The sequence below is a fragment of the Entelurus aequoreus genome, linkage group LG12 (genome assembly GCF_033978785.1).
Source record: "Entelurus aequoreus isolate RoL-2023_Sb linkage group LG12, RoL_Eaeq_v1.1, whole genome shotgun sequence".
In the NCBI taxonomy this organism is placed as follows: Eukaryota; Metazoa; Chordata; class Actinopteri; order Syngnathiformes; family Syngnathidae; genus Entelurus; species Entelurus aequoreus.
The window spans coordinates 45194004-45218227 of record NC_084742.1 but is presented as its reverse complement, the minus strand read 5'-3'; the positions used below and the strand labels follow the sequence as shown (position 1 = coordinate 45218227).

The following is a 24224-nucleotide window of genomic DNA, read 5'->3' as shown; positions in this document are numbered from 1 at the left end:
GGCTCTCCAAAGAGGAATAAATCTCCGTCGTTTCTCTGCCTACACTCCTACAACCCAATATTTCCAAAAAAAGGTGGGTTTGTTAGTTGTGGTGGAAAGTTATGCATATTAACTTTGTCCCTGTCTCTGGTAATAAGCTAGCTCACTTTTCTCACCATGTTGGCTCACGAAAACTCTGGATTTTTACATTTTCTGCTATATTAGTTAAATAATCAATCCAGTCAAACATTTATCAAGCTGTTCTTATTCAATAATAGTTGATCTCCCCTCTGTCAAAATGATGCCTCATTCTGAACAGAGTCAATTCAGAGTCAGCCCCCAACTTCCCCTGCCCCTGAATCAGCCCCAGTGCCCCCACATGAGGAAGGAGGTGAGCAGCTGTGTGTGTTGAAATAATAATAATAATATAATACAAAATATAATACATTTTACTACAGTCTCAAAACAATACAAAGATGAAGGTAATTCATTAATTAAAATGAATTAAATAAAAGTCATTTAGAACAATTTTAATGGTTTAAAAAGCATAAACCCTTTTAAAAAATGAAATAGAACACATGCAGTAAGAACAGAGGAGAACATCTGTGGTGTGTGCAGCAGCTGGGGTGACTGCTCTCAGTCCAATCAGAGAAGTTTACATGTTGGTGACTTAGTCACCAACATGTAAACAATGTCTCAGGAAAGACTTTGCAGTCTTGCCATGCTGTCAATTGAGAGTCAGTTGGCTAGAAAGCTAGACTTCAAAGACCTGATAAGTGATTTTGCACGTGAGAAGGCTCGGCGTTGGGCTTTTGGTGAGAAAAGTTGAGCAAGGACCAGTGATTGAAAGGTTGCAAAAGGAAGCTTGACTCAGTCTGCAACGTTATATATATATTTACCATTCTTTCATATATTAAGTTCTACTTAAATTATGAGAAATCATATATGGCCATTTTGTATTCTGATGGCGTTTTTGTTTTTGCTGAGATTTTTTTCTCTCCACTGATTATAATTGCTATTTTTTCATGGAAGAGTTTATTTCCAATTTAAGAATCAGTGGTGCAGCAAATAAATGACTCAAAATGAATTACATTGTATTCAGAGTGCTCAGTTCTTCCCCTACTGTACATGTCAACTGTGATGCTGTTCTTATTTCAAAAATATGGTAATGATTTTCAAAAATACCATTAAAATGCATAATTGTATGTAAAATAGCATCGAAAAATGTTGCCGCTGTGTTGGGGGCCCTGTAAAGATTCTTTTCATGGTGCCCAAAATCCCTAGCGGCGCCCCTGGAAGTAGCTAACATGTCAGGTGTCAGGTAATAGGCAGATGTCATCTATTGCTGTATGGCGAGTGATTATACAGCTGGATGGAGTATGGAATGAAGGAGTTCTTGAATCGCACAGTGCGGGAAGGAAGTTGAAGGAGCCTGTTGGAGTATGAGCTCCGCTGTCCCTATACAAACAATTATACTTCCAGTACATTGTGACAACCTGCTGAAGTTGATGTTGTGTTCTTGAGGAGTGATATTCAGAATTCCCATTGTTTTGAACGTAGCACGCCTATAAGGTGATTGGCGAAGAAGGAGGAAGCGTTGTTGTTGCCGAAATGAGGAGTGAGGATGGACGTGCGTGTGGAAGGAACGAGATAAGTTGAGCTGTGTTAGTGTAGGTTGCTCAATAAAAGTTTAAAAAGAGCGTCAGACTTGGTGTGCACTTCTTCTGGACGCTACAATATTTATATCCCACATTTAGTTTTTAATTAAGTAAACAAGGTAAAAGTCGAACTTTCACATACTCTTAATATCCAATTATTTATTAATTATATATATATATATATATATATATATATATATATATATATATATATATATATATATATATATATATATATATATATATATATATATATATATATATATATATATACACACATATATACACATATATATTATATATTAACACAAACCCCGTTTCCATATGAGTTGGGAAATTGGGTTGGATGTAAATATAAACGGAATACAATGATTTGCAAATCATTTTCAACCCATATTCAGTTGAATATGTTACAAAGACAACATATTTGATGTTCAAACTGATAAACTTTTTTTTTTTGGCAAATAATAATTAACTTTAGAATTTGATGCCAGCAACACGTGACAAAGAAGTTGGGAAAGGTGGCAATAAATACTGATAAAGTTGAGGAATGCTCATCAAACACTTATTTGGAACATCCCACAGGTGAACAGGCAAATTAGGAACAAGTGGGTGCCATGATTGGGTATAAAAGTAGATTCCATGAAATGTTCAGTCATTCACAAACAAGGATGGGGCGAGGGTCACCACTTTGTCAACAAATGCGTGAGCAAATTGTTGAACAGTTTAAGAAAAACCTTTCTCAACCAACTATTGCAAGGAATTTAGGGATTTCACCATCTACGGTCCGTAATATCATCAAAGGGTTCAGAGAATCTGGAGAAATCACTGCACGTAAGCAGCTAAGCCCGTGACCTTTGATCCCTCAGGCTGTACTGCATCAACAAGCAACATCAGTGTGTAAAGGATATCACCACATGGGCTCAGGAACACTTTAGAAACCCACTGTCAGTAACTACAGTTGGTCGCTACATCTGTAAGTGCAAGTTAAAACTCTCCTATGCAAGGCGAAAACCGTTTATCAACAACACCCAGAAACGCCGTCGGCTTCGCTGGGCCTGAGCTCATCTAAGATGGACTGATACAAAGTGGAAAAGTGTTCTGTGGTCTGACGAGTCCACATTTCAAATTGTTTTTGGAAACTGTGGACGTCGTGTCCTCCGGACCAAAGAGGAAAAGAACCATCCGGATTGTTATAGCCGCAAAGTTGAAAAGCCAGCATCTGTGATGTATGGGGGTGTATTAGTGCCCAAAACATGGGTAACTTACACATCTGTGAAGGCGCCATTAATGCTGAAAGGTACATACAGGTTTTGGAGCAACATATGTTGCCATCCAAGCAACGTTACCATGGACGCCCCTGCTTATTTCAGCAAGACAATGCCAAGCCACGTGTTACATCAACGTGGCTTCATAGTAAAAGAGTGTGGGTACTAGACTGGCCTGGCTGTAGTCCAGACCTGTCTCCCATTGAAAATGTGTGGCGCATTATGAAGCCTAAAATACCACAACGGAGACCCCCGGACTGTTGAACAACTTAAGCTGTACATCAAGCAAGAATGGGAAATAATTCCACCTGAGAAGCTTAAAAAATGTGTCTCCTCAGTTCCCAAATGTTTACTGAGTGTTGTTAAAAGGAAAGGCCATGTAACACAGTGGTGAACATGCCCTTTCCCAACTACTTTGGCACATGTTGCAGCCATTAAATTCTAAGTTAATTTTTATTTGCAAAAAATGAGTTTGAACATCAAATATCTTGTCTTTGTAGTGCATTCAATTGAATATGGGTTGAAAAGGATTTGCAAATCATTGTATTCCGTTTATATTTACATCTAACACAATTTCCCAACTAATATGGAAACGGGGTTTGTATGTAACATGTTTATGTGTGCTATGCTAAAAGAAGTTTTTTTTCCCTTGGACTCAGTCTGGACCCCCTCCCGAGGGTCCAGCCTTAGACTGATATTTTTTACTCTTGCCCCCTTTCCCAATATCACCTTTTTTTAAGGAGCGCCGTAAGTGGCTGATCCGTTGGCGGTCCCGTCTTGTCTCCTTGTAACGTATGTCTGCTCTTAGTGGGACTGTGCCGAAAATGAAATTTCAGTTCTAATGTGTCTTGTTCATGTTAAAGAATGGACAATAATAAAGCATCTTGAATCTTGAAGGAGTAATAAATAGTACATATGAAGCAATATTTTTACTGATAATAGCTACTATGCTGCTGCAACTAACAATCAATATTTTAGGATGTAATTAGAAATTATGATGATAAATAGTCATTAAACGCAGGGCAATAGTCCGCTATTGACAATTACTGGATTCTAATATTGTAGTGCATTCCTCATTGACAATAAATGAGTTGTAATAGTGCATGTTGTTCTGTCATACATGCACTGTGTTTGACTGTGTAAATGTTTCTGCCAGGCCAGACTTCAAGTGCGGGGGTCATCTGGTGGTTGATTCGGGCATCGTGGCCAGTGAGGGCTTCCCCAGTCCGTACAAAAGCAACACTAAATGCACCTGGTACATCACTGTGAGTTACATTTTAATTCAAGCACCATAACATGTCTCTGCAGCTTTGTTTTTTTTGTCATTTCATGAGTTATGCTTGTCGTTTTCATGTATTCTGTCCTCACATTCACTAACAGCACCAGAAACAACAGAAAATTATTGTTTCAAATTTTTATTATGTACAAAAAATGTTGAACATTTAGACATGATGATAATCATTGACAACATTGTCACATTGCGCTGCAGAAACCATCTTAAGTATTGGATTTAGTGAGTTTGTTTGGTGCCATTTTGAACCATATGTGCACATCAAACTCTCTAAAAAAACCATGCTTTTCTTGAGTTGTTTTATTTTTTTATACTATAACAAAAAAATGTGTTTATTGATTGGTTGGAATTGGTAGAATTCACATTCGGTACAGCTTTGCTAGCTCACGTCTACTGTGTACTTACAAACTAACAAACATACACACAACAACAAAAAGGCATTCCAGTTAGTAAGAAGCGTAAATAGTCCGAAGTTCTATTGAGTGTCCTTATGGCAGCTGGTGGCGAAAATGTTGATGACTCTTGTTGACTTGGCTGGCAGTGATCTGTAGCGCCTCCCTGAGGTCATGAGGGCGAACAGCAGGTGTAGTGGACGTGAGGGGTCAGAGATGATCTTATGAGGGGCCGTTAGGTACATTATTCAGAATTACCTCTTACATACACTACTGAAATGCTCTCACATAAACAACTGAAATAACTCCTGGAAATTACTGACTTAGAATGTGTGTCCAAGTTTAAGGAAACGGCAGGGTGTCTTCTTCTAATGGATTTATTACAATCTTTGCAAGCTGGGTAACGTTTGCTGTGATCTGGAACAACATGGCACACACACAACTATCAGAAATGCAGCCAATATTACATACAGATAATGTGTCATGAAAAATGCAAATATGAATTAAATACACAGAGGACATAAATAAAGGATATTAAATGAGCTCAAATATACCTGCAAGCCTAAATAGCATGTTAGCATTGCACTGACCAAATATGCCTGATTTCTCCTACAAGTCAATAACATCAGCAGAGCTCACGTTAGTGCATTCACGCACAGCATAAAACATTTGGTGGACAAAATGAGACAAAGAAGGACTGGCACAAAACACGTCTTTCTGTGGCAGCTTTGGAGAAAGTTGCACCTGATTGTAAACAAACTACGTTGAGATCAAGTACCGCTGAAATTAGTAGGGCAAAACGGCGCTCGCCAAATATTCTCTTTAGAAAAGCATAAACACAAACATATTAAACAGTGGGATTTCTAACAATTAGGAAGGTTTGTGTCATGTTTGTCATCCTACAGAAAGTGAAGTGAAGTGAATTATATTTATATAGCGCTTTTCTCTAGTGACTCAAAGCGCTCTACATAGTGAAACCCAATATCTAAGTTACATTTAAGCCAGTGTGGGTGGCACTGGGAGCAGGTGGGTAAAGTGTCTTGCCCAAGGACACAACGGCAGTGACTAGGATGGCAGAAGCTGGGATCGAACCTGGAACCCTCAAGTTGCTGGCACGGCCACTCTACCAACCGAGCTATACCGCCCCGAAACCATATTAAAACAAAAAATATATATATATTTTCCCTCATATTTTTAAATTTTCTTACATTTTTTAAAAAGCTCCATGGAGCCACTAGGGCTCTAGAGCCGCGAGTTGCCAACCCCCGCACAAAACGTTAAAATTATAATAATAATAATAAATAATAATTGATTTTATTTGTATAAAGCACTTTATATTGAGTAAACAATCTCAAAGTGCTACAGTGTATTAACAAACAAATAAAATAAATAAAAAAGATAATAAAGAAATAAAAAATAAAAACTAGAACAGCCAAATAGTTATAGCTAGTATGCACATATCTAAAAATAAGGCTTTTTAAAAAAGAAGGGCTTTTAAGCCTTTTTTAAAAGCATCCACAGTCTGTGGTGCCCTCAGGTGGTCAGGGATAGCGTTCCACAGACTGGGAGCGGTGGAGCAGAAAGCCCGGTCTCCCATTGTTCGTAGCTTTGTCCTCGGAGGTTGGAGGAGGTTAGCCTGTCCGGAGCGGAGGTGTCGTGTGGAGGATTTGGGGGTGAGTAGTTCTTTGAGGTAGGGGGGGCATTTCCATGGAGGCACTGGTGGGTTAGCAGGGAGATATTAAACAAACCTTTAACGGACTGGTCACTGCAAATTCGTGCGTTCTTTGACTCCCTTAGACTGGAGTGCGTGGTCCTTTTGTCGTCTTTTTTCATAGAATCTTGCACTTTTCCGCCATTCTTGATGACCTATCGAGGAACTCTGAAAAAACATTTACCCTTCTTGCAATGTAAACGGTTCGTACAGCCGAAAAGAACGCAGGCATAGGGCATTTTTCTTTGAGAAAGGCTAAATGGCGCCTATAGTACCCATTGAGAACAGACGCTGGCTTAACCACCATGCATATTCAATGGGCTGGTGATGTCATTTTGAATCCAAGCAATACAAAGTTGGACAGTAAAGCAGGGGTGTCTAAAGTGCGGCCCGGGGGCCATTTGCGGCCCGCAGCTAATTGTTTACCGGCCCGCAACACATTCTGGAAATACTATTGTAAAAATAAAAAAGAACATTAAAAAAAGTGGAATGAGGTGAAATCTAACGAGAAAAAGTTGCAATGTTGACACAAAAGCTGCCATGCAGGCTGTTTTTCTTTCTTTTGTCTTTCTTCATTTTTCTTTTTTTGCCGTTGCTCAAAAAAAAAAAATAATGACAAAAAATCCATGTTATAATGAATTATTTTCAGGGCTCCAATTACTTCAAATATTTCACTTTAAAATGTTTTATGTGGTAAATATTGCATATATTGTGTAGTAGCCATATAAAAACATCAAAGTTTTCTTTGACAAAAGCGCATAAAACAAACAAAATAATAGTTCCAGCATAAAATCGACAGATATATCTGAAGTTGATCTTGTAACTTAAGTGTTGAAAGTAAAATAAAAACCTAATAAAAATGTATCACTTTATGAGTGGGGCACCTTTTGGATCCCAAATATATTTAGTGATTTTTTATTTATCTTTTCACTGTGATTACTCAAAAATATGAAATAATTAAAATCAATGGTGTCCTGCATTATTGATCTTTTAGGGCTCTAATTACTAAATACTGCATATTTCAGTTTTACTATTAAAAAAACTAAGTTGTTTTTGACAGAAAAGCCATAAAACATAGTTTTTAATTTGTATTACTTTACATCAACTTGAAGTTGATATAGAGATTTACTGTAAGCGTTAAATAATTTAAAAAAAATAATAATCTGACTTATTTTTAACATTTTAATGACTGAGACCCTTTATGGTCCCCGGGATCCCTAAAGGTAAAATAAATAAAAAATGCATATATTTTGTTATGGTTTGAAAATGAAAAATATCAAAATGGCCCCCACATGCTTTAATTTTTCCGTGTGCGGCCCTCAGTGAAAAAAGTTTGGACACCCCTGCAGTAAAGCATGTTTTGGGATGTATAGTGAAGCCTATCCGAAGAGAGTGCAGCAAACAGAATGTTTCTCACGTTTGGTGCTCATAAACAGGCTTGAGGGACACACATTACTGTTGAAATTATATCATTAAAAAGAAAATTTTACACATCTCTTCTTGGTTCATCAAGGTTCCGGAAGGGCACGTGGTCATGCTGTCCTTTCGCCTCTTCGACATGGAGGCCGAGCCCACCTGTCGCTATGACTACCTCGACGTCTACAACGGACACACGCGCTTGGTGCAGAAGTTGGGCCGCTTCTGTGGCACGTTTCGTCCCGGAGCGCTCATCTCCACCTCCAACACCATGATGCTGGACATGGTGTCGGACGAGGCCACGGCGGGGAGAGGCTTTCTGGCCTACTACAGGGCCGGGAAGCCGCACGTGGAAGGTGCGGCCATGTCAAGTAGAACCTCCCGCCCCAATCTTATTGGTGGTTCGGGGTGTTCCGACGCTTTTTTCCTTTCTTTCCGCAGAGAATCAGTTCTGCGGAGGGCGCTTGACCAAATCCCAGGGTTCCGTCCAGACGCCTAACTGGCCCAACTCCAACTACCCAGCAGGCATCAGCTGCTCCTGGTTCATCTCAGTGGAGCCAGGCAATGTGAGCATGAGACATTTACAAACCCTGTTTCCATATGAGTTGGGAAATTGTGTTAGATGTAAATATAAACGGAATACAATGATTTGCAAATGCTTTTCAACCCATATTCAATTGAATGCACTACAAAGACAAGATATTTGATGTTCACACACATAAACTTTTTTTTTTTTTTTTTCAAATAATAATTAACTTAGAATTTCATGACTGCAACACGTGCCAAAGTAGTTGGGAAAGGGCATGTTCACCACTGTGGTACATGGCCTTTCCTTTTAACAACACTCAGTAAACGTTTGGGAACTGAGGAGACACATTTTTTAAGCTTCTCAGATGGAATTCTTTCCCATTCTTGCTTGGTGTACAGCTTAAGTTGTTCAACAGTCCGGGGGTCTCCGTTGTGGTATTTTAGGCTTCATAATGCGCCACACATTTTCAATGGGAGACAGGTCTGGACTACAGGCAGGCCAGTCTAGTACCCGCACTCTTTTACTATGAAGCCACGTTGATGTAACACGTGGCTTGGCATTGTCTTGCTGAAATAAGCAGGGGCGTCCATGGTAACATTGCTTGGATGGCAACATATGTTGCTCCAAAACCTGTATGTACCTTTCAGCATTAATGGTGCCTTCACAGATGTGTAAGTTACCCATGTCTTGGGCACTAATACACCCCGATACCATCACAGATGCTGGCTTTTCAACTTTGCGCCTATAACAATCCGGATGGTTCTTTTCCTCTTTGGTCCGGAGGACACGACGTCCACAGTTTCCAAAAACAATTTGAAATGTGGACTCGTCAGACCACAGAACACTTTTCCACTTTGTATCAGTCCATCTTAGATGAGCTGGAGGCCCAGCGAAGCCAACTGCGTTTCTGGGTGTTGTTGATAAACGGTTTTCGCCTTGCATAGGAGAGTTTTAACTTGCACTTACAGATGTAGCGACCAACTGTAGTTACTGACAGTGGGTTTCTGAAGTGTTCCTGAGCCCATGTGGTGATATGCTTTACACACTGATGTCGCTTGTTGATGCAGTACAGCTTAGCTGCTTACGTGCAGTGATTTCTCCAGATTCTCTGAACCCTTTGATGATATTACAAAACGTAGATGGTGAAATCCCTGAATTCCTTGCAATAGCTGGTTGAGAAAGGTTTTTCTTAAACTGTTCAACAATTTGCTCATGCGTTTGTTGACAAAGTGGAGACCCTCGCCCCATCCTTGTTTGTGAATGACTGAGCATTTCATGGAATCTACTTTTATACCAAATCATGGCACCCACCAGCCTGTTCACCTGTGGGATGTTCCAAATAAGTGTTTGATGAGCATTCCTCAACTTTATCAGTATTTATTGCCACCTTTCCCAACTTCTTTGTCACGTGTTGCTGGCATCAAATTCTAAAGTTAATGATTATTTGCAAAAAAAAAAAAAAAGTTTATCAGTTTGAACATCAAATATGTTGTCTTTGTAGCATATTCAACTGAATATGGGTTGAAAATGATTTGCAAATCATTGTATTCCGCTTATATTTACATCTAACACAATTTCCCAACTCATATGGAAACGGGGTTTGTAGCTTAGTCCTATCCAGCTATGAAGCATCCAGTTCTGATGCGAGCCAAAAACGATAGTTATGTTGCTTTGGAGGAGGCAGGGGAAAAAAAACTCCTAAAAAGGGGGCCCATTACAAGGAAATGCCCTCGCTGAAATGAAAGAGCTCATTATGAGTGCACACTCCTGTGTGCCAAGAGATTGAGGAATAAGGAAGCGAAGCCGAGAGTGTCGGTAAATGTGCCTCTCTGTATTGCCTGCAGCCATTTTTTTTAATTTACTGCAATGATTCCCAACCACTGTGCTATTAAGTCTACCTCTGGAAATTATGTAATTTCAAATAGTGTATCTTTGTTTTATCTGTCTATCTCCAAACTGCTTTTTTCCTGACCCCGTTGAAGGGTGGAAGGACAGAGGGTGTCACAGTTGTATCCTACTATTGACATGGGTCAGCTAGCAAGGCGGTAGAATCATATCCGTGCTTGAATTTTGTTTTGTCATACATCATTTGACAATATTAGGGCTGCAGCTATCGGTTATTTTAGTAATCGAGTAATCTATCGTGTTTGATCAATCAAGTAATAGAATTAAACACTGTCTAACCTCAATGCCTCTTTTCGGGAAACTAAAAGGGAAATAAAGGATTTTTCTGATGACCTTTTTTTTAGAGATGTCCGATAATATCGGCCGATAAATGCTTTAAAATATAATATCGGAAATTATCGGTATCGTTTTTTTAATTATCGGTATCGTTTTTATTTTATTTTATTTTTTTAATTAAATCAACATAAAAAACACAAGATACACTTACAATTAGTGCACCAACCCAAAAAACCTCCCTCCCCCATTTACACTCATTCACACAAAAGGGTTGTTTCTTTCTGTTTTAAATATTCTGGTTCCTACATTATATATCAATATATAACAATACAGTCTGCAAGCAGAGGTGGGTAGAGTAGCCAGAAATTGTACTCAAGTAAGAGTACTGTTACTTTAGAGATTTATTACTCAAGTAAAAGTAAGGAGTAGTCACCCAAATACTTACTTGAGTAAAAGTAAAAAGTATGTTGTGAAAAAACTACTCAAGTACTGAGTAACTGATGAGTAACATACACACACATAATATATATATATATATACACACACGCACACACACACACACACATATATATATATATATATATATATATATATATATATATATATATATATATATATATATATATATATATATATATATATATATATATATATATATATACAGTATATAATTTATATTTATTTATTTTGCCGTTTTTGTTTACATGTTAAAGGTGTTTTAATGAATATACATGCATGTTTAACACATATAGATTCCTTTCTTTCATGAAGACAAGAATATAAGTTGGTATATTACCTGATTCTGATGAATTGTATTGATTGGAATCAGACAGTAGTGATGATAACGTCCACGTTTTCAAATGGAGGAGAAAAAAAGTTCCTCCTTTCTGTCTAATACCTAGTAAGTAAAAAAAACCAAAAAAAAAAAACTTTTTTTTTTTTTTTTTTTTTTAAATAAAAAGTTTCTCGTGGCCACGAGAAACTTTCTTGTGGCCACGAGAAAGCATTGGATGCGTGCTGATGGTTTGGTGTGTGTTAAAATGGCAGTTTAGGAGTTAATATGGCTGTATTTCCAATTAGGACTTTCCCCCATGTGTGTTGTGGCAAAATGTGAATGCTTGATTAGTAGGTGTGAGACAAACACTTTATCTTCCTGGTTATTGTAACGCTACGTGTTTGACATTATTTAAGACTTTATCATGCCCGGGAAAGGACAGTTTTCCTCTTCTGTGGCTGTGGGGGGGTGGGCGTGGCTTGCGGACATGCAGCGAAGCGGAGTGTACCAGTTAGTCCGATGTTGATGTGATCAAACTTCTTTCTTGTTTGGAAGATACACACAATTGTAACTGTTATTTCTTCCTGCACATAATAAATATGTACAACGTGGATGTATTCATTTATGTAAAATTGTCATTAAATGTAATATTGCCTGACAAAAAGTGATTCGACGTAATATTTTGATATTTAAACATTGCATATTTACACACGCGCATCTGACTAGAATACCCTTATGTGCATTACATATATCAACATCAACTACCTACTGTACTGTTTACTTGTTGAAATACCCTTTTTAGAGCAAATATCTACCCATATAATTTATATGTGTATACATATATATATATATATATATATATATATATATATATATATATATATATATATATATATATATATATATATATATATATATATATATATATATATATATATATGTGTGTGTATGTGTATCTATATATATATATATATATATATAGATATATACATACATACATATTATGTATAAGCATGTATATATATACTCTACTGTTCAAAATTTTGGGGTCACATTGAAATGTCCTTATTTTTGAAGGAAAAGCACTGTACTTTTCAATGAAGATAACTTTAAACTAGTCTTAACTTTAAAGAAATTTACTCTATACATTGCTAATGTGGTAAATGACTATTCTAGCTGCAAATGTCTGGTTTTTGGTGCAATATCTACATAGGTGTATAGAGGCCCATTTCCAGCAACTATCACTCCAGTGTTCTAATGGTACAATGTGTTTGCTCATTGGCTCAGAAGGCTAATTGATGATTAGAAAACCCTTGTGCAATCATGTTCACACATCTGAAAACAGTTTAGCTTGTTACAGAAGCTACAAAACTGACCTTCCTTTGAGCAGATTGAGTTTCTGGAGCATCACATTTGTGGGGTCATTTAAACGCTCAAAATGGCCAGAAAAAGAGAACTTTCATCTGAAACTCAACAGTCTATTCTTGTTCTTAGAAATGAAGGCTATTCCACAAAATTGTTTGGGTGACCCCAAACTTTTGAACGGTAGTGTATATATATATATTATATATTAATGTAACTTGTTCTTAAAAATAGTAGTTATTTTGTATGTCAAATTTAGTGTATGTGTGTATATATGTATACTGTATATATGTATGTGTGTTTCTTCCTATACAGTATACATGTATATGTGTGTGTGTGCGTGTATATACTGTGTGTATATATATATATATTATATATACACATATAAATTATATGGGTAGATATTTGCTCTAAAAAGGGTATTTCAACAAGTAAACAGTACAGTAGGTAGTTGATGTTGATATATGTAATGCACATAAGGGTATTCTAGTCAGATGCGCGTGTGTAAATATGCAATGTTTAAATATCAAAATATTACGTCGAATCACTTTTTGTCAGGCAATATTACATTTAATGACAATTTTACATAAATGAATACATCCACGTTGTACATATTTATTATGTGCAGGAAGAAATAACAGTTACAATTGTGTGTGTATCTTCCAAACAAGAAAGAAGTTTGATCACATCAACATCGGACTAACTGGTACACTCCGCTTCGCTGCAGGTCCGCAAGCCACGCCCACCTCCCCCACAGCCACAGAAGAGGAAAACTGTCCTTTCCCGGGCATGATAAAGTCTTAAATAATGTCAAACACGTAGCGTTACAATAACCAGGAAGATAAAGTGTTTGTCTCACACCTACTAATCAAGCATTCACATTTTGCCACAACACACGTGGGGGAAAGTCCTAATTTGAAATACAGCCAAATTAACTCCTAAACTGCCATTTTAACACACACCAAACCATCAGCACGCATCCAATGCTTTCTCGTGGCCACGAGAAACTTAAAAAAAAAAAAAAAAAAAAAAAATTAATATATTTTTTTTATTTTTTATAAAAAGTTTCTCGTGGCCACGAGATACTTTCTCGTGCGCACGAGATACACGTCTAAAAAAATATAAATTCCCATGTCACTTTAGGGGCTCCGTAAATACCACATGAAAGTGGTTGGTTTTTGCCATCTTATTTGTCCAGCTTCCATATTCGTTTTTATACACTTTACAAGAAATACATTGGCGGCAAACTCCATGGCTTGCTAGCTTGTTTGCGCTGGCTTTCGGAGACTCTTATTTTGTAAGGGCAGGCGCGATGGAGCGGCACTTTTATTGTGAAGACAGGAACTGTGCGGTCAGTCTTTAGGCTTTTGACGGGATATACGGTTGAAATAAAAAAGTGTCTTTTTTCCTTCACACTTTTGATTGATTGATTGAAACTTTTATTAGTAGATTGCACAGTACAGTACATATTCCGTACAATTGACCACTAAATGGTAACACCCCAATAGGTTTTTCAACTTGTTTAAGTCAGGTCATGTGACCGCCTTGCTCTGTTTGATTGGTCCAACGTCACCAGTGACTGCATTTGATTGGTGGAACGGAGTCAAACGTCACCAGTGACTGCATTTGGTGAGACGCAGGCACTTTGAAGGTCTGTCTGATAGACCAAAACAAACAAAGCGTGCGTTAACAGATCGATAAAAATTAGTAGCGAGTAGCGAGCTGAATGTAGATAAAAGTAGCGGAGTAAAAGTAGCATTTCTTCTCTATAAATATACTCAAGTAAAAGTAAAAGTATGTTGCATTAAAACTACTCTTATTATCGGACATCCCTACTTTTTTTCCTTTTTCCTATAAATGCACCTTAACATTGAAACTGTACTTTTGCTCTGGGAGCATCGCTATATATTACTTATATTTAAAAAAAGAAAAGTTAAAAAGTAAAAAGAAACATAAAAAACAACGTATCTAGCTGAACATGAACCATGTAATATATGATATGACTTATACAATAAAGAATATTTAAAATCTTCAAAAAAAAATGTTGTGTTGCATCTTTCCTGCAGGTGATCGAATTGAAGTTCGAGAAGCTGGATCTGGAACCGGACACATACTGTCGCTATGACTACGTGGCGCTCTTCAACGGTGGTGAGAGGGTCGACTCGAGGAGGATTGGGAAGTTCTGTGGTGACAGGATACCAGGGTGAGATAATAATGGGGATGTGTCCTAAAACAGGCGATCATCTCCAAGTGTCTTCCACAGAACTGTGGTGACCAGCGGGAATCAGCTGCTGGTCCAGTTTGTTTCCGACCTCAGCGTCACGTCAGATGGCTTCATGGCGTACTACAACAGTGTGCCTCGTGGCTCCAGGACTCCCACCGCCGGGGGCGACTTCATCCATCGATCTGAAGTCACCACCACCATAACGCGTAAACCTGCTGCAAGGCCGAACAAACCTGTCAAAACCACACCCAAACCAAAGCCTGACGTCCAGCCTAAAGTCACCCCGAAACCTAGAGTGAAAAAACCTGTGGTAAAGATTCCGCTGAAGCCCCCGCCACGGAAGCCTACAGCCAAGCCTTCGAAAACGGTCAGACCTACGCCCAAAGCGCCTGTGAAGAAGCTTGTTCCCAAAGCTAAACCGACACCCAAGCCCAAGCTTGTCAAGCCCGGTGCCAAACCGACACGTAAACCTTCACCCAAGACAAAACCCAGTCTCAAACCAGCGGTCAGACCAGTCGTCAAACTGGCCAAACCGACCAATAAAAGCAAAGCTAAACCAACTATCAAACCTAAAGTGACTAAACCAGGAGTCAGCAAGAAGCCTGCTGTCATCAAAAAACGTGAGTCCGACTAAACTTCTCAGTAAGTTGTTGGCATAAGAAGTTTATTCGGCTGTATTTTTTTTGCAGCTTTGCCACTGAACCCCGCATGCACACAAGCCTGCAAAAGGACAGGAACTCTGCAGTCCAGCTTCTGTCCTAACGACTTTGGTGAGCCACTTTGAACCCTGACGGTGAACACTTTTACACACAGTCATGTTCACGTGATGGTATCCTGTGTTAAATTGTAGCTGACAAAGCATTTTTTTTATAGCTACACGCCGCCTATTCGCAATTTGGCATTCAGTCTCTCTCATAGTCGCTGATTTAATTTACAGAGAATTACTTTTTTTTTTTTTTAACCTGCCGATTTTCACATTTTCTCTTGGGATTTTTTCATCAGAAAACCCATCTCATCCCCGCAAGTGACTTTTAACAAATCAATAAAAAAACAAAAGCATAGCACGTACAGCAGGGGTTGCCAATTTGTTGATCCTTTGGACCCTAATATTAAAATATTAGAAAAAAAAAATCACACCCCCACCCGGAGAATGACCAACAGACCCGCAAACAGGCAAGCATTTGACCCCTGAACACGCCCACACGCCTCTAACTTTCTGCCTCTCAACCTGTGGCTTTCGACACTGCAGGCCCACGCCCCCAAACGGCCGAGCTCTACTCCCGCTTGTCTCATAAATCATTTATCTGCAACAATGCAATAGGGCTGACTAATGCAACAAATCGGACATTTTCTAGCATCCAACATCAAAGAACTCTACCCTTAACCACGAGTACGACCATCATCGCTCACCTGCGACAGGAAGCTCACAAGCCAAATACTACGGTCGGTGAACATTGCTCCAAAGTACAGATTTTGTGTTGATTTAATGTGCATACAAAAGTAAACATTGACATGTGCAAAGGCAGTTATATATGATTAAACAAGGCGGAGCAAAAGAAGGACTTCCCCGTTTATCCCCTTTTTATCACACAGGTTAAATATACTATTTCCAGCGCTGACGTAAGACAGCCATGTGACTCGCGTCTCATACAGTATGTGACCATAGGATGAACAGATATACAGTACTACGGTCCTAAGGCTATAGTGGCCATAAACAATTAGCTTCTACAACGGGGTGCCAAAAGGACGTCACAGGTGCCATCTGGCATTACAAAAAACAAAAACAAAACACTGGCAAAAATTGAAAAAAAATCCCCAGCAAAAAACACAATGTGAAAAAGTCTAAATGTTGACATCAGCCAAAAATAACGACAAAAAGCTTTATCTTAAATTTTTTTTTAAATAAATAAATAAATTATATATATATATATATATATATATATATATATATATATATATATATATATATATATATATATATATATATATATATATATATATATATATATATACACTACTGTTCAAAAGTTTGGGGTCACCCAAACAATTTTGTGGAATAGCCTTCATTTCTAAGAACAAGAATAGACTGTCGAGTTTCAGATGAAAGTTCTCTTTTTCTGGCCATTTTGAGCGTTTAATTGACCCTACAAATGTGATGCTCCAGAAACTCAATCTGCTCAGAGGAAGGTCAGTTTTGTAGCTTCTGTAACGAGCTAAACTGATGTGTGAACATGATTGCACAAGGGTTTTCTAATCATCAATTAGCCTTCTGAGCCAATGAGCAAACACATTGTACCATTAGAACACTGGAGTGATAGTTGCTGGAAATGGGCCTCTATACACCTATGTAGATATTGCACCAAAAACCAGACATTTGCAGCTAGAATAGTCATTTACCATATTAGCAATGTATAGAGTGTATTTCTTTAAAGTTAAGACTAGTTTAAAGTTATCTTCATTGAAAAGTACAGTGCTTTTCCTTCAAAAATAAGGACATTTCAATGTGACCCCAAACTTTTGAACGGTAGTATATATATATATATATATATATATATATATATATATATATATATATATATATATATATATATATATATATATATATATATATATATATATATATATATATATATATATATATATATATATATATATATATATATATATATATATATACATACATTTATGTATATATTATTATATATGTCTATATATGTGTATAAATATATATATGTGTATTTATACACACACACATATATATATATATATATATATATATATATATATATATATATATATATATATATATATATATATATATATATATATATATATATATATATATATATATATATATATATATATATATATATATACAGTACATGCCAAAAGTTTGGACACACCTTCTCGTTCAATGGGTTTTCTTTATTTTCATGACTATTTACATTGTAGATTGTCACTGAAGGATTCAAAACTATGAATGAATGAATGTGGAGTTATGTACTTCACAAAAAAAGGTGAAATAACTGAAAACATGTTTTATATTCTAGTTTCTTCAAAATAGCCACCCTTTGCTCTGATTACTTTTTCACACACTCTTGGCATTCTCTCGATGAGCTTCAAGAGGTAGTCACCTGAAATGATTTTCGCTTCACAGGTGTGCTTGAAGCTCATCGAGAGAATGCCAAGAGTGTGCAAAGCAGTAATCAGAGCAAAGGGTGGCTATTTTGAAGAAACTAGAATATAAAACATGTTGTCAGTTATTTCACCTTTTTTACAGTACATTTCTCCACATGTGTTCATTCATAGTTTTGATGCCTTCAGTGACAATCTACATAGTAAATAGTCATGAAAATAAAGAAAACACATTGAATGAGGAGAAGGTGTGTCCAAACTTTTGGCCTGTACTGTACATGTATATCATAGTTGACGCAGGGGTAGATCTTGCTTTGGTTTTTGGCTGAGACCAGGGATCTTGGGCTGGAAAAGGTTGGCGAACACTGATGTGCAGCATAATAGTAGTACAGCATACAGTTTGTAATGAAACGTGCTAAAACACGTGTTATATCATCAGCAGGTATGACGAGTTTTTCCATGTACAGCATGTTAAGGCAAGTACAGAGGAAGGAGATGAAAGGTGTTGTTTTTGTTGTTAGAATGTTACCATGCTCTGTAACATAAAAAAAACAACGATAGGCTCCAGCACCCCCCGCGACCCCAAAAGGGACAAGCGGTAGAAAATAGATGGATGGACGTTCAACTTGTATTTGTGGATGCAATAGAACATTATGTTGACATGAGGTTTGAATATAGCCAATGACTGAGTGCTTTCATTTTTTGCCTACTGCTGATTGGCTGTCGAGGCTACAGTAATCATTGTCATCATCATGAGATACAGCAATTTCATAATCATCATTATCTTTATTTATCATTCTTGCAGGAGTATCAAACTTGTTTTCACTGAGGACCACTTATGGCTGCCCTCAGGAGGCTGCTTGTAATGTTAATTAAAGACCAATAATGTATATTAGCCTCATATTATTACACAATTGCCTATGCGTTTGATTATTATATATTTTTAAGAACAAATTGATGGCTAACTTGATTGGAAAAGTCTGGATGACAAGCAATTATAGGTGAAAGTCAAACAATTTGAATATTGTAAAAAAGTTGTTTTCATATCAGCAATTCAACTTCAAATGTGAAACTAATGCAACCAACTCATTACATGCAATGTGACATACTGTATGTCAAGCCTTAGTTGATCATAATTCTGATGTTTATGGCTTACAGTTTTTCAATTTAAGGTTTTCATAAGCTGTAAGTATAATCATCAAAATAGCAAAAGAAGGCTTGAAATATCTTGAGTTGCGCATTACGAGCCTACTGTATGTCATATATTACAAACCCCAAAACCAGTGAAGTTGGCACGTTGTGTAAATAGTAAATAAAAACAGAATACAATGATTTGCAAATCCTTTTCAACTTATATTCAATTGAATAGACTGCAAAGACAAGATACTTAACGTTCGAACTGGAAAACTTTGTTATTTTTGGTAAATATTAGCTCATTTGGAACTTGATGCCTGCAACATGTTTCAAAAAAGCTGGCACAAGTGGCAAAAAAGACTGAGCAATTTGAGGAATGCTCATCAAACACTTATTTGGAACACCCCACAGGTGAACAGGCTAATTAAGAACAGGTGGGTGCCATGATTGGGTATAAAAGCAGCTTTCATGACATGCTCAGTCATTCACAAACAAGGATAGGGCGAGGGTCACCACTTTGTGAACAAATGCGTGAGCAAATTGTTGAACAGTTTAAGAACAACATTTCTCAACGAGCTACTGCAAGGAATTTAGGGATTTCACCATCTACGGTCCGTAATACCATCAAAAGGGTCAGAGAATCTGCAGAAATCACTGCACGTAAGCGATGATATTACAGACCTTCGATCCCTCAGGCGGTACTGCATCAAAAAGCGACATCAGTGTGTAAAGGATATCACCACATGGGCTAAGGAACACTTCAGAAAACCACTGTCAGTAACTACAGTTGGTCTTTACATCTATAAGTGCAAGTTAAAACTGTACTATGCAAAGCGAAAGCCATTTATCAACAACACCCAGAAACGCTGCCGGCTTCACTGGGCCCGGGCTCTAAGATGGACTGATGCAAAGTGTAAAAGTGTTCTGTGGTCTGACGAGTACATTTCAAATTGTTTTTGGAAACTGTGGACGTCGTGTCCTCTCGGAACTTAAGCTGTACATCAAGCTAGAATGGAAAATAATTCCAACTGAAAAGCTTCAAAAATTGGTCTACCTCAGTTCCCAAAAGTTTACTGAGTGTTGTTAAAAGGAAAGGCCATGTAACACAGTGGTAAAAATGCCCCTGTGCCAACTTTTTTGCAATGTGTTGCTGCCATTAAATTCTAAGTTAATAATTATTTGCAAAAAAAAATATTGTGTTTTTTTATAAGAGTACTGTCTACAAAGTGTAGCCTTAGGTTCTTTGTAACTCCTTTTGGACTCACCCCAAAGAGTGTCACATAGTTGTCGATGAGGTCGTGGACCATGCAAATTTCCTGTGGCGTTTGTCCCTCAGTCTGGAAGAAGCAGGAGGAGAAGACCGAGGCCAGTTTTTCGCTGGGCATTTGGTTGATGTCAGAACACTGCTGAATTCTAAAAGACAAAGAAATTACCTCAAAATGTGCCAGTTCGAACATTAAATATCTTGTCTTTGCAGTCTATTCAGTTGAATTTAGGTTGAAAGGCATTTGCAAATCATTGTATTCTGTTTTTATTTACCATTTACACACCGTGCCAACTTCACTGGTTTCGGGTTTTCACTGTAAAAAAAAATCAAATTTTTATGGTTAATTTACTCTAAATTTCTACTGTAATTTTTCTATTTTTTAAAAATAGTTTATAAAACTGTAGAATTGAAAACATTATCTGTAAATAAACATCCGCCTGTTATTTTGTGGACGGCGTGGCGAAGTTGGTAGAGTGGCTGTGCCAGCAATCGGAGTGTTGCTGGTTACTGGGGTTCAATTCCCACCTTCTACCTTCCTAGTCACGTCCGTTGTGTCCTTGGGCAAGACACTTCACCCTTTGCCTCTGATGGCTGCTGGTTAGCGCCTTGCATGGCAGCTCCCGCCATCAGTGTGTGTGAATGGGTGAATGTGGAAATACTGTCAAAGCGCTTTGAGTACCTTCAAGGTAGAAAAGCGCTATACAAGTATAACCCATTTATCATTTATCATTTATTTTAAGTAATGTGCCAGTAATGACAAACCTATGTATATTTCTATTTTTTTAACAGAAAAATACCAAATTAATTATACATAGCCTTTTCTGTTTTCTTAAATTACTTTCAAATTCATGTAAAATTACAGTAATTATCTTTCATTAAATATGTAGCTTGTTATATAAAAGTCTATGTCCATACTAACAATCGAAGGTATTTTTCTGCAGAACTGTTTGCATCGTCACTTTATTAAAGGTGGTTGATTTTAACAATTAAAAAAAAATCTGTAAAATTACGACATTTTTCCGCAAAACGTTTCATGAAAATTTCTGTAAATATAATGTTTTTGATCATTATTTGGTTTACAATGTTTTACTTTAATTTTATGGTTTTCGTTTGGCAGCCGTAGCTGCCAGTAGATGGCCGTTTTTTTACAGGATTTTTTTTACAGTGTAATCTTGTTTTTAATCTCCTTATTACAAAATGGTAACATTTAAACACAGGAAATTAACAAACTTTCATTAATTGTAGGGGTAGGATTTAATGAGCTTTGCTTCTTCCGACTTCTTTTCGAACATGTGGAATTGTTGAACCAGTTTATAAGGAACCATAATCACGACCAAAACGTGATACCAACTGTGTTGTTTTTCTTCTTTTTAGTCATTACGGGCAAGATTACAGCTGTGACCCCCGGTTTGAGAGGTTCTGCCACAGTGGAGGTGGCCATCGTCAAGGCCTATAAGACCGGAAAACTGAACATCCTCAAACCAGGACCGGCCGCTACCATCAAACTTACCTCAACCTGCAAGAGATGCCCCGGGCTGACCAAAGGTAAGACGGCAACCGTAGCCTCGCCTCATTTGTCGAGCAACATTTTTAGTCACGCGTGTCGTCATCAGGTCAAAACTACGTGCTGATGGGAAAGGTGGACGCGCAGGGCAAAGGCGTCCTGACCCCGTCCAGTTTCAGCCTCCTCTACAAGCCAGTGCATGGCAAAGCACTCGTTACCCTGTCTCGCAAAGCATGCTGACATCACTGGGACTGCATAAAACACCCAATTTAACAGCATATCATATCAAACAAGGTTCTTGTTTCTATACCTTCAAGAAATAATAATAAAGCATACATTAGGAGTATTTTGTTCAAATTTTCTATGTAAATTATGTTAATTCTGTAACAGGAAAAAACAATGTACAATCAATAAAGTATGTGAATTGTTTGGTGATGAGCAGCATACTGGAGTTTAAATGGGGTAGAGGAGCCTCTAGTGGCTTGAAAGCAGTACTGCAATAGTGTAATTATTAAACATTAGGCAGTTGTTTTTTTTAAACAGCTCTAGAAAAATGCGGACACAAATTTTTTTTTATGGAAACAGACACACACAAATTTTCAATCTGGGTCTAATCCAGTCCTGTAAGGCTCTTTTTCCCATTAGGAAATATAGCTTTTTTTTTTTACTGTATATTTTTATTAGGTTTTCCACACTTAACTGCCACCAACTCTCCCTCCTACTTGTTTTGTCACTTTTTTCTCTGTTTGCATGACCTCTGGTGTATAGTTGCACATGCGTTATTTCTGTGTATACATACATATATATATATATATATATATATATATATATATATATATATATATATACACACACATATGTGTATATGTATATATATTATATATATATATATATATATATATATATATATATATATATATATATATATATATATATATATATATATATATATATATATATATATATATATATATATATATATATATATATATATATATATATATATATATATATATATATATATATATATATATATATATATATATATATATATATATATATATATATATATATATATATAAAATACCAGTGGTGTTCTGCTGAGCTAACATAACCAGAAATTATGATCAAAGTTAAAGATAAGATTATTTTTAAATTTACTTTCCCTAAATATCGAAAAGTATTCATATTCTCTTCATGTCATATTATGCTCCTTTCAGCGCTGTTGTTTTTAGTTTTAGTTTGTATCCAATCAGAATTCAGCTAGCTTATGTTGCCATGCTGTACGAAATTTGCCAGAGGCCTTCAGAATCAACAATGTGGGCGTCTGTGCACTGTAAGTGAACGGGAACATACAGTTGATAGACAATTGCGATAGCCAATCAGATCACCAGTTGTTGTCAGTAAGGCCTTCTAGATGGCCTCACGTTGAACGTGACATTTACGCGCCCTGTGATTGGCTACTAACCGGGACTGTTAGCGGATGAATTTGAGACCACAGAGTTAAGAGACAGTTGCGATAGCCCAGGGGTCGGCAACCCAAAATGTTGAAAGAGACATATGGCTCAAATTGGAGCAAAAATACAAAAACAAATCTGTCTGGAGCCGCAACAAATTAAAAGCCATATTACATACAGATAGTGTGTCATGAGATATACATTGAATTGAGATGACTTAAAGGAAACTAAATGAGCTCAAATATAGCTACAAATGAGGCATAATGATGCAATATGTACATATAGCTAGCCTAAATAGCATGTTAGCATCGATTAGCTTGCAGTCATGCAGTGACCAAATATGTCTGATTAGCACTCCACACAAGTCAATAACATCAACAAAACTCACCTTTGTGCATTCACGCACAACGTTAAAAGTTTGGTGGACAAAATGAGACAGAAAAAGAAGTGGCATAAAACACGTCCTAGAAAGTCGGAGAAAGTAATACATGGAAACAAACTAAGGTGAGTTCAAGGACCGCCAAAATTAGTAGGACAAAACGGTGCTTGCCAAATACTCGAATCAGTGAAGCATGTTTAATACAAACAGTGTGCTTATAACAATTAGGGAGGTTTGTGTCATGTTTGTCATCATAAATAAACATTATTAAAACAAAAAATATATTTTTTTTTTCCCCTCATCTTTTTCCATTTTTCATACATTATTGAAAAAGCTTCAGAGAGCCACTAGGGCGGCGCTAAAGAGCCGCATGCGGCTCTAGAGCCGCGGGTTGCCGACCCCTGCGATAACCAATCAGATCACAAGTTGTTGACAGTAGCCTATCCAAGTAGCCTGATGTTAACAAGACTGTGATTGGATACTCACTTAAGTGAGTAACCAATCACAAGTTTCAATTTAGCAGGAAGTGTTGCCGTAGCCATACCAAGATAGCAGAGAAGGA

General features: G+C 37.1%; 1 protein-coding gene across 2 annotated transcripts in view; it reads left to right on the top strand.

Annotated features, from left to right (window-relative positions):
* The window catches only part of LOC133662859 (procollagen C-endopeptidase enhancer 2-like), a 30614-nt gene extending 8389 nt beyond the window's left edge, over positions 1-22225 (top strand). For both annotated transcript variants that reach the window (XM_062067033.1, XM_062067034.1), the window contains exons 2-9: positions 4062-4170; positions 7813-8071; positions 8157-8281; positions 14629-14765; positions 14826-15406; positions 15476-15556; positions 21697-21867; positions 21936-22225. In XM_062067033.1, the coding sequence (XP_061923017.1) occupies positions 4062-4170; positions 7813-8071; positions 8157-8281; positions 14629-14765; positions 14826-15406; positions 15476-15556; positions 21697-21867; positions 21936-22066 (1594 nt within the window). In that variant the 3' untranslated portion in view covers positions 22067-22225. The remainder of the gene's footprint in view (positions 1-4061; positions 4171-7812; positions 8072-8156; positions 8282-14628; positions 14766-14825; positions 15407-15475; positions 15557-21696; positions 21868-21935) is intronic.
* The last annotated feature ends 1999 nt before the right edge of the window (positions 22226-24224 follow it).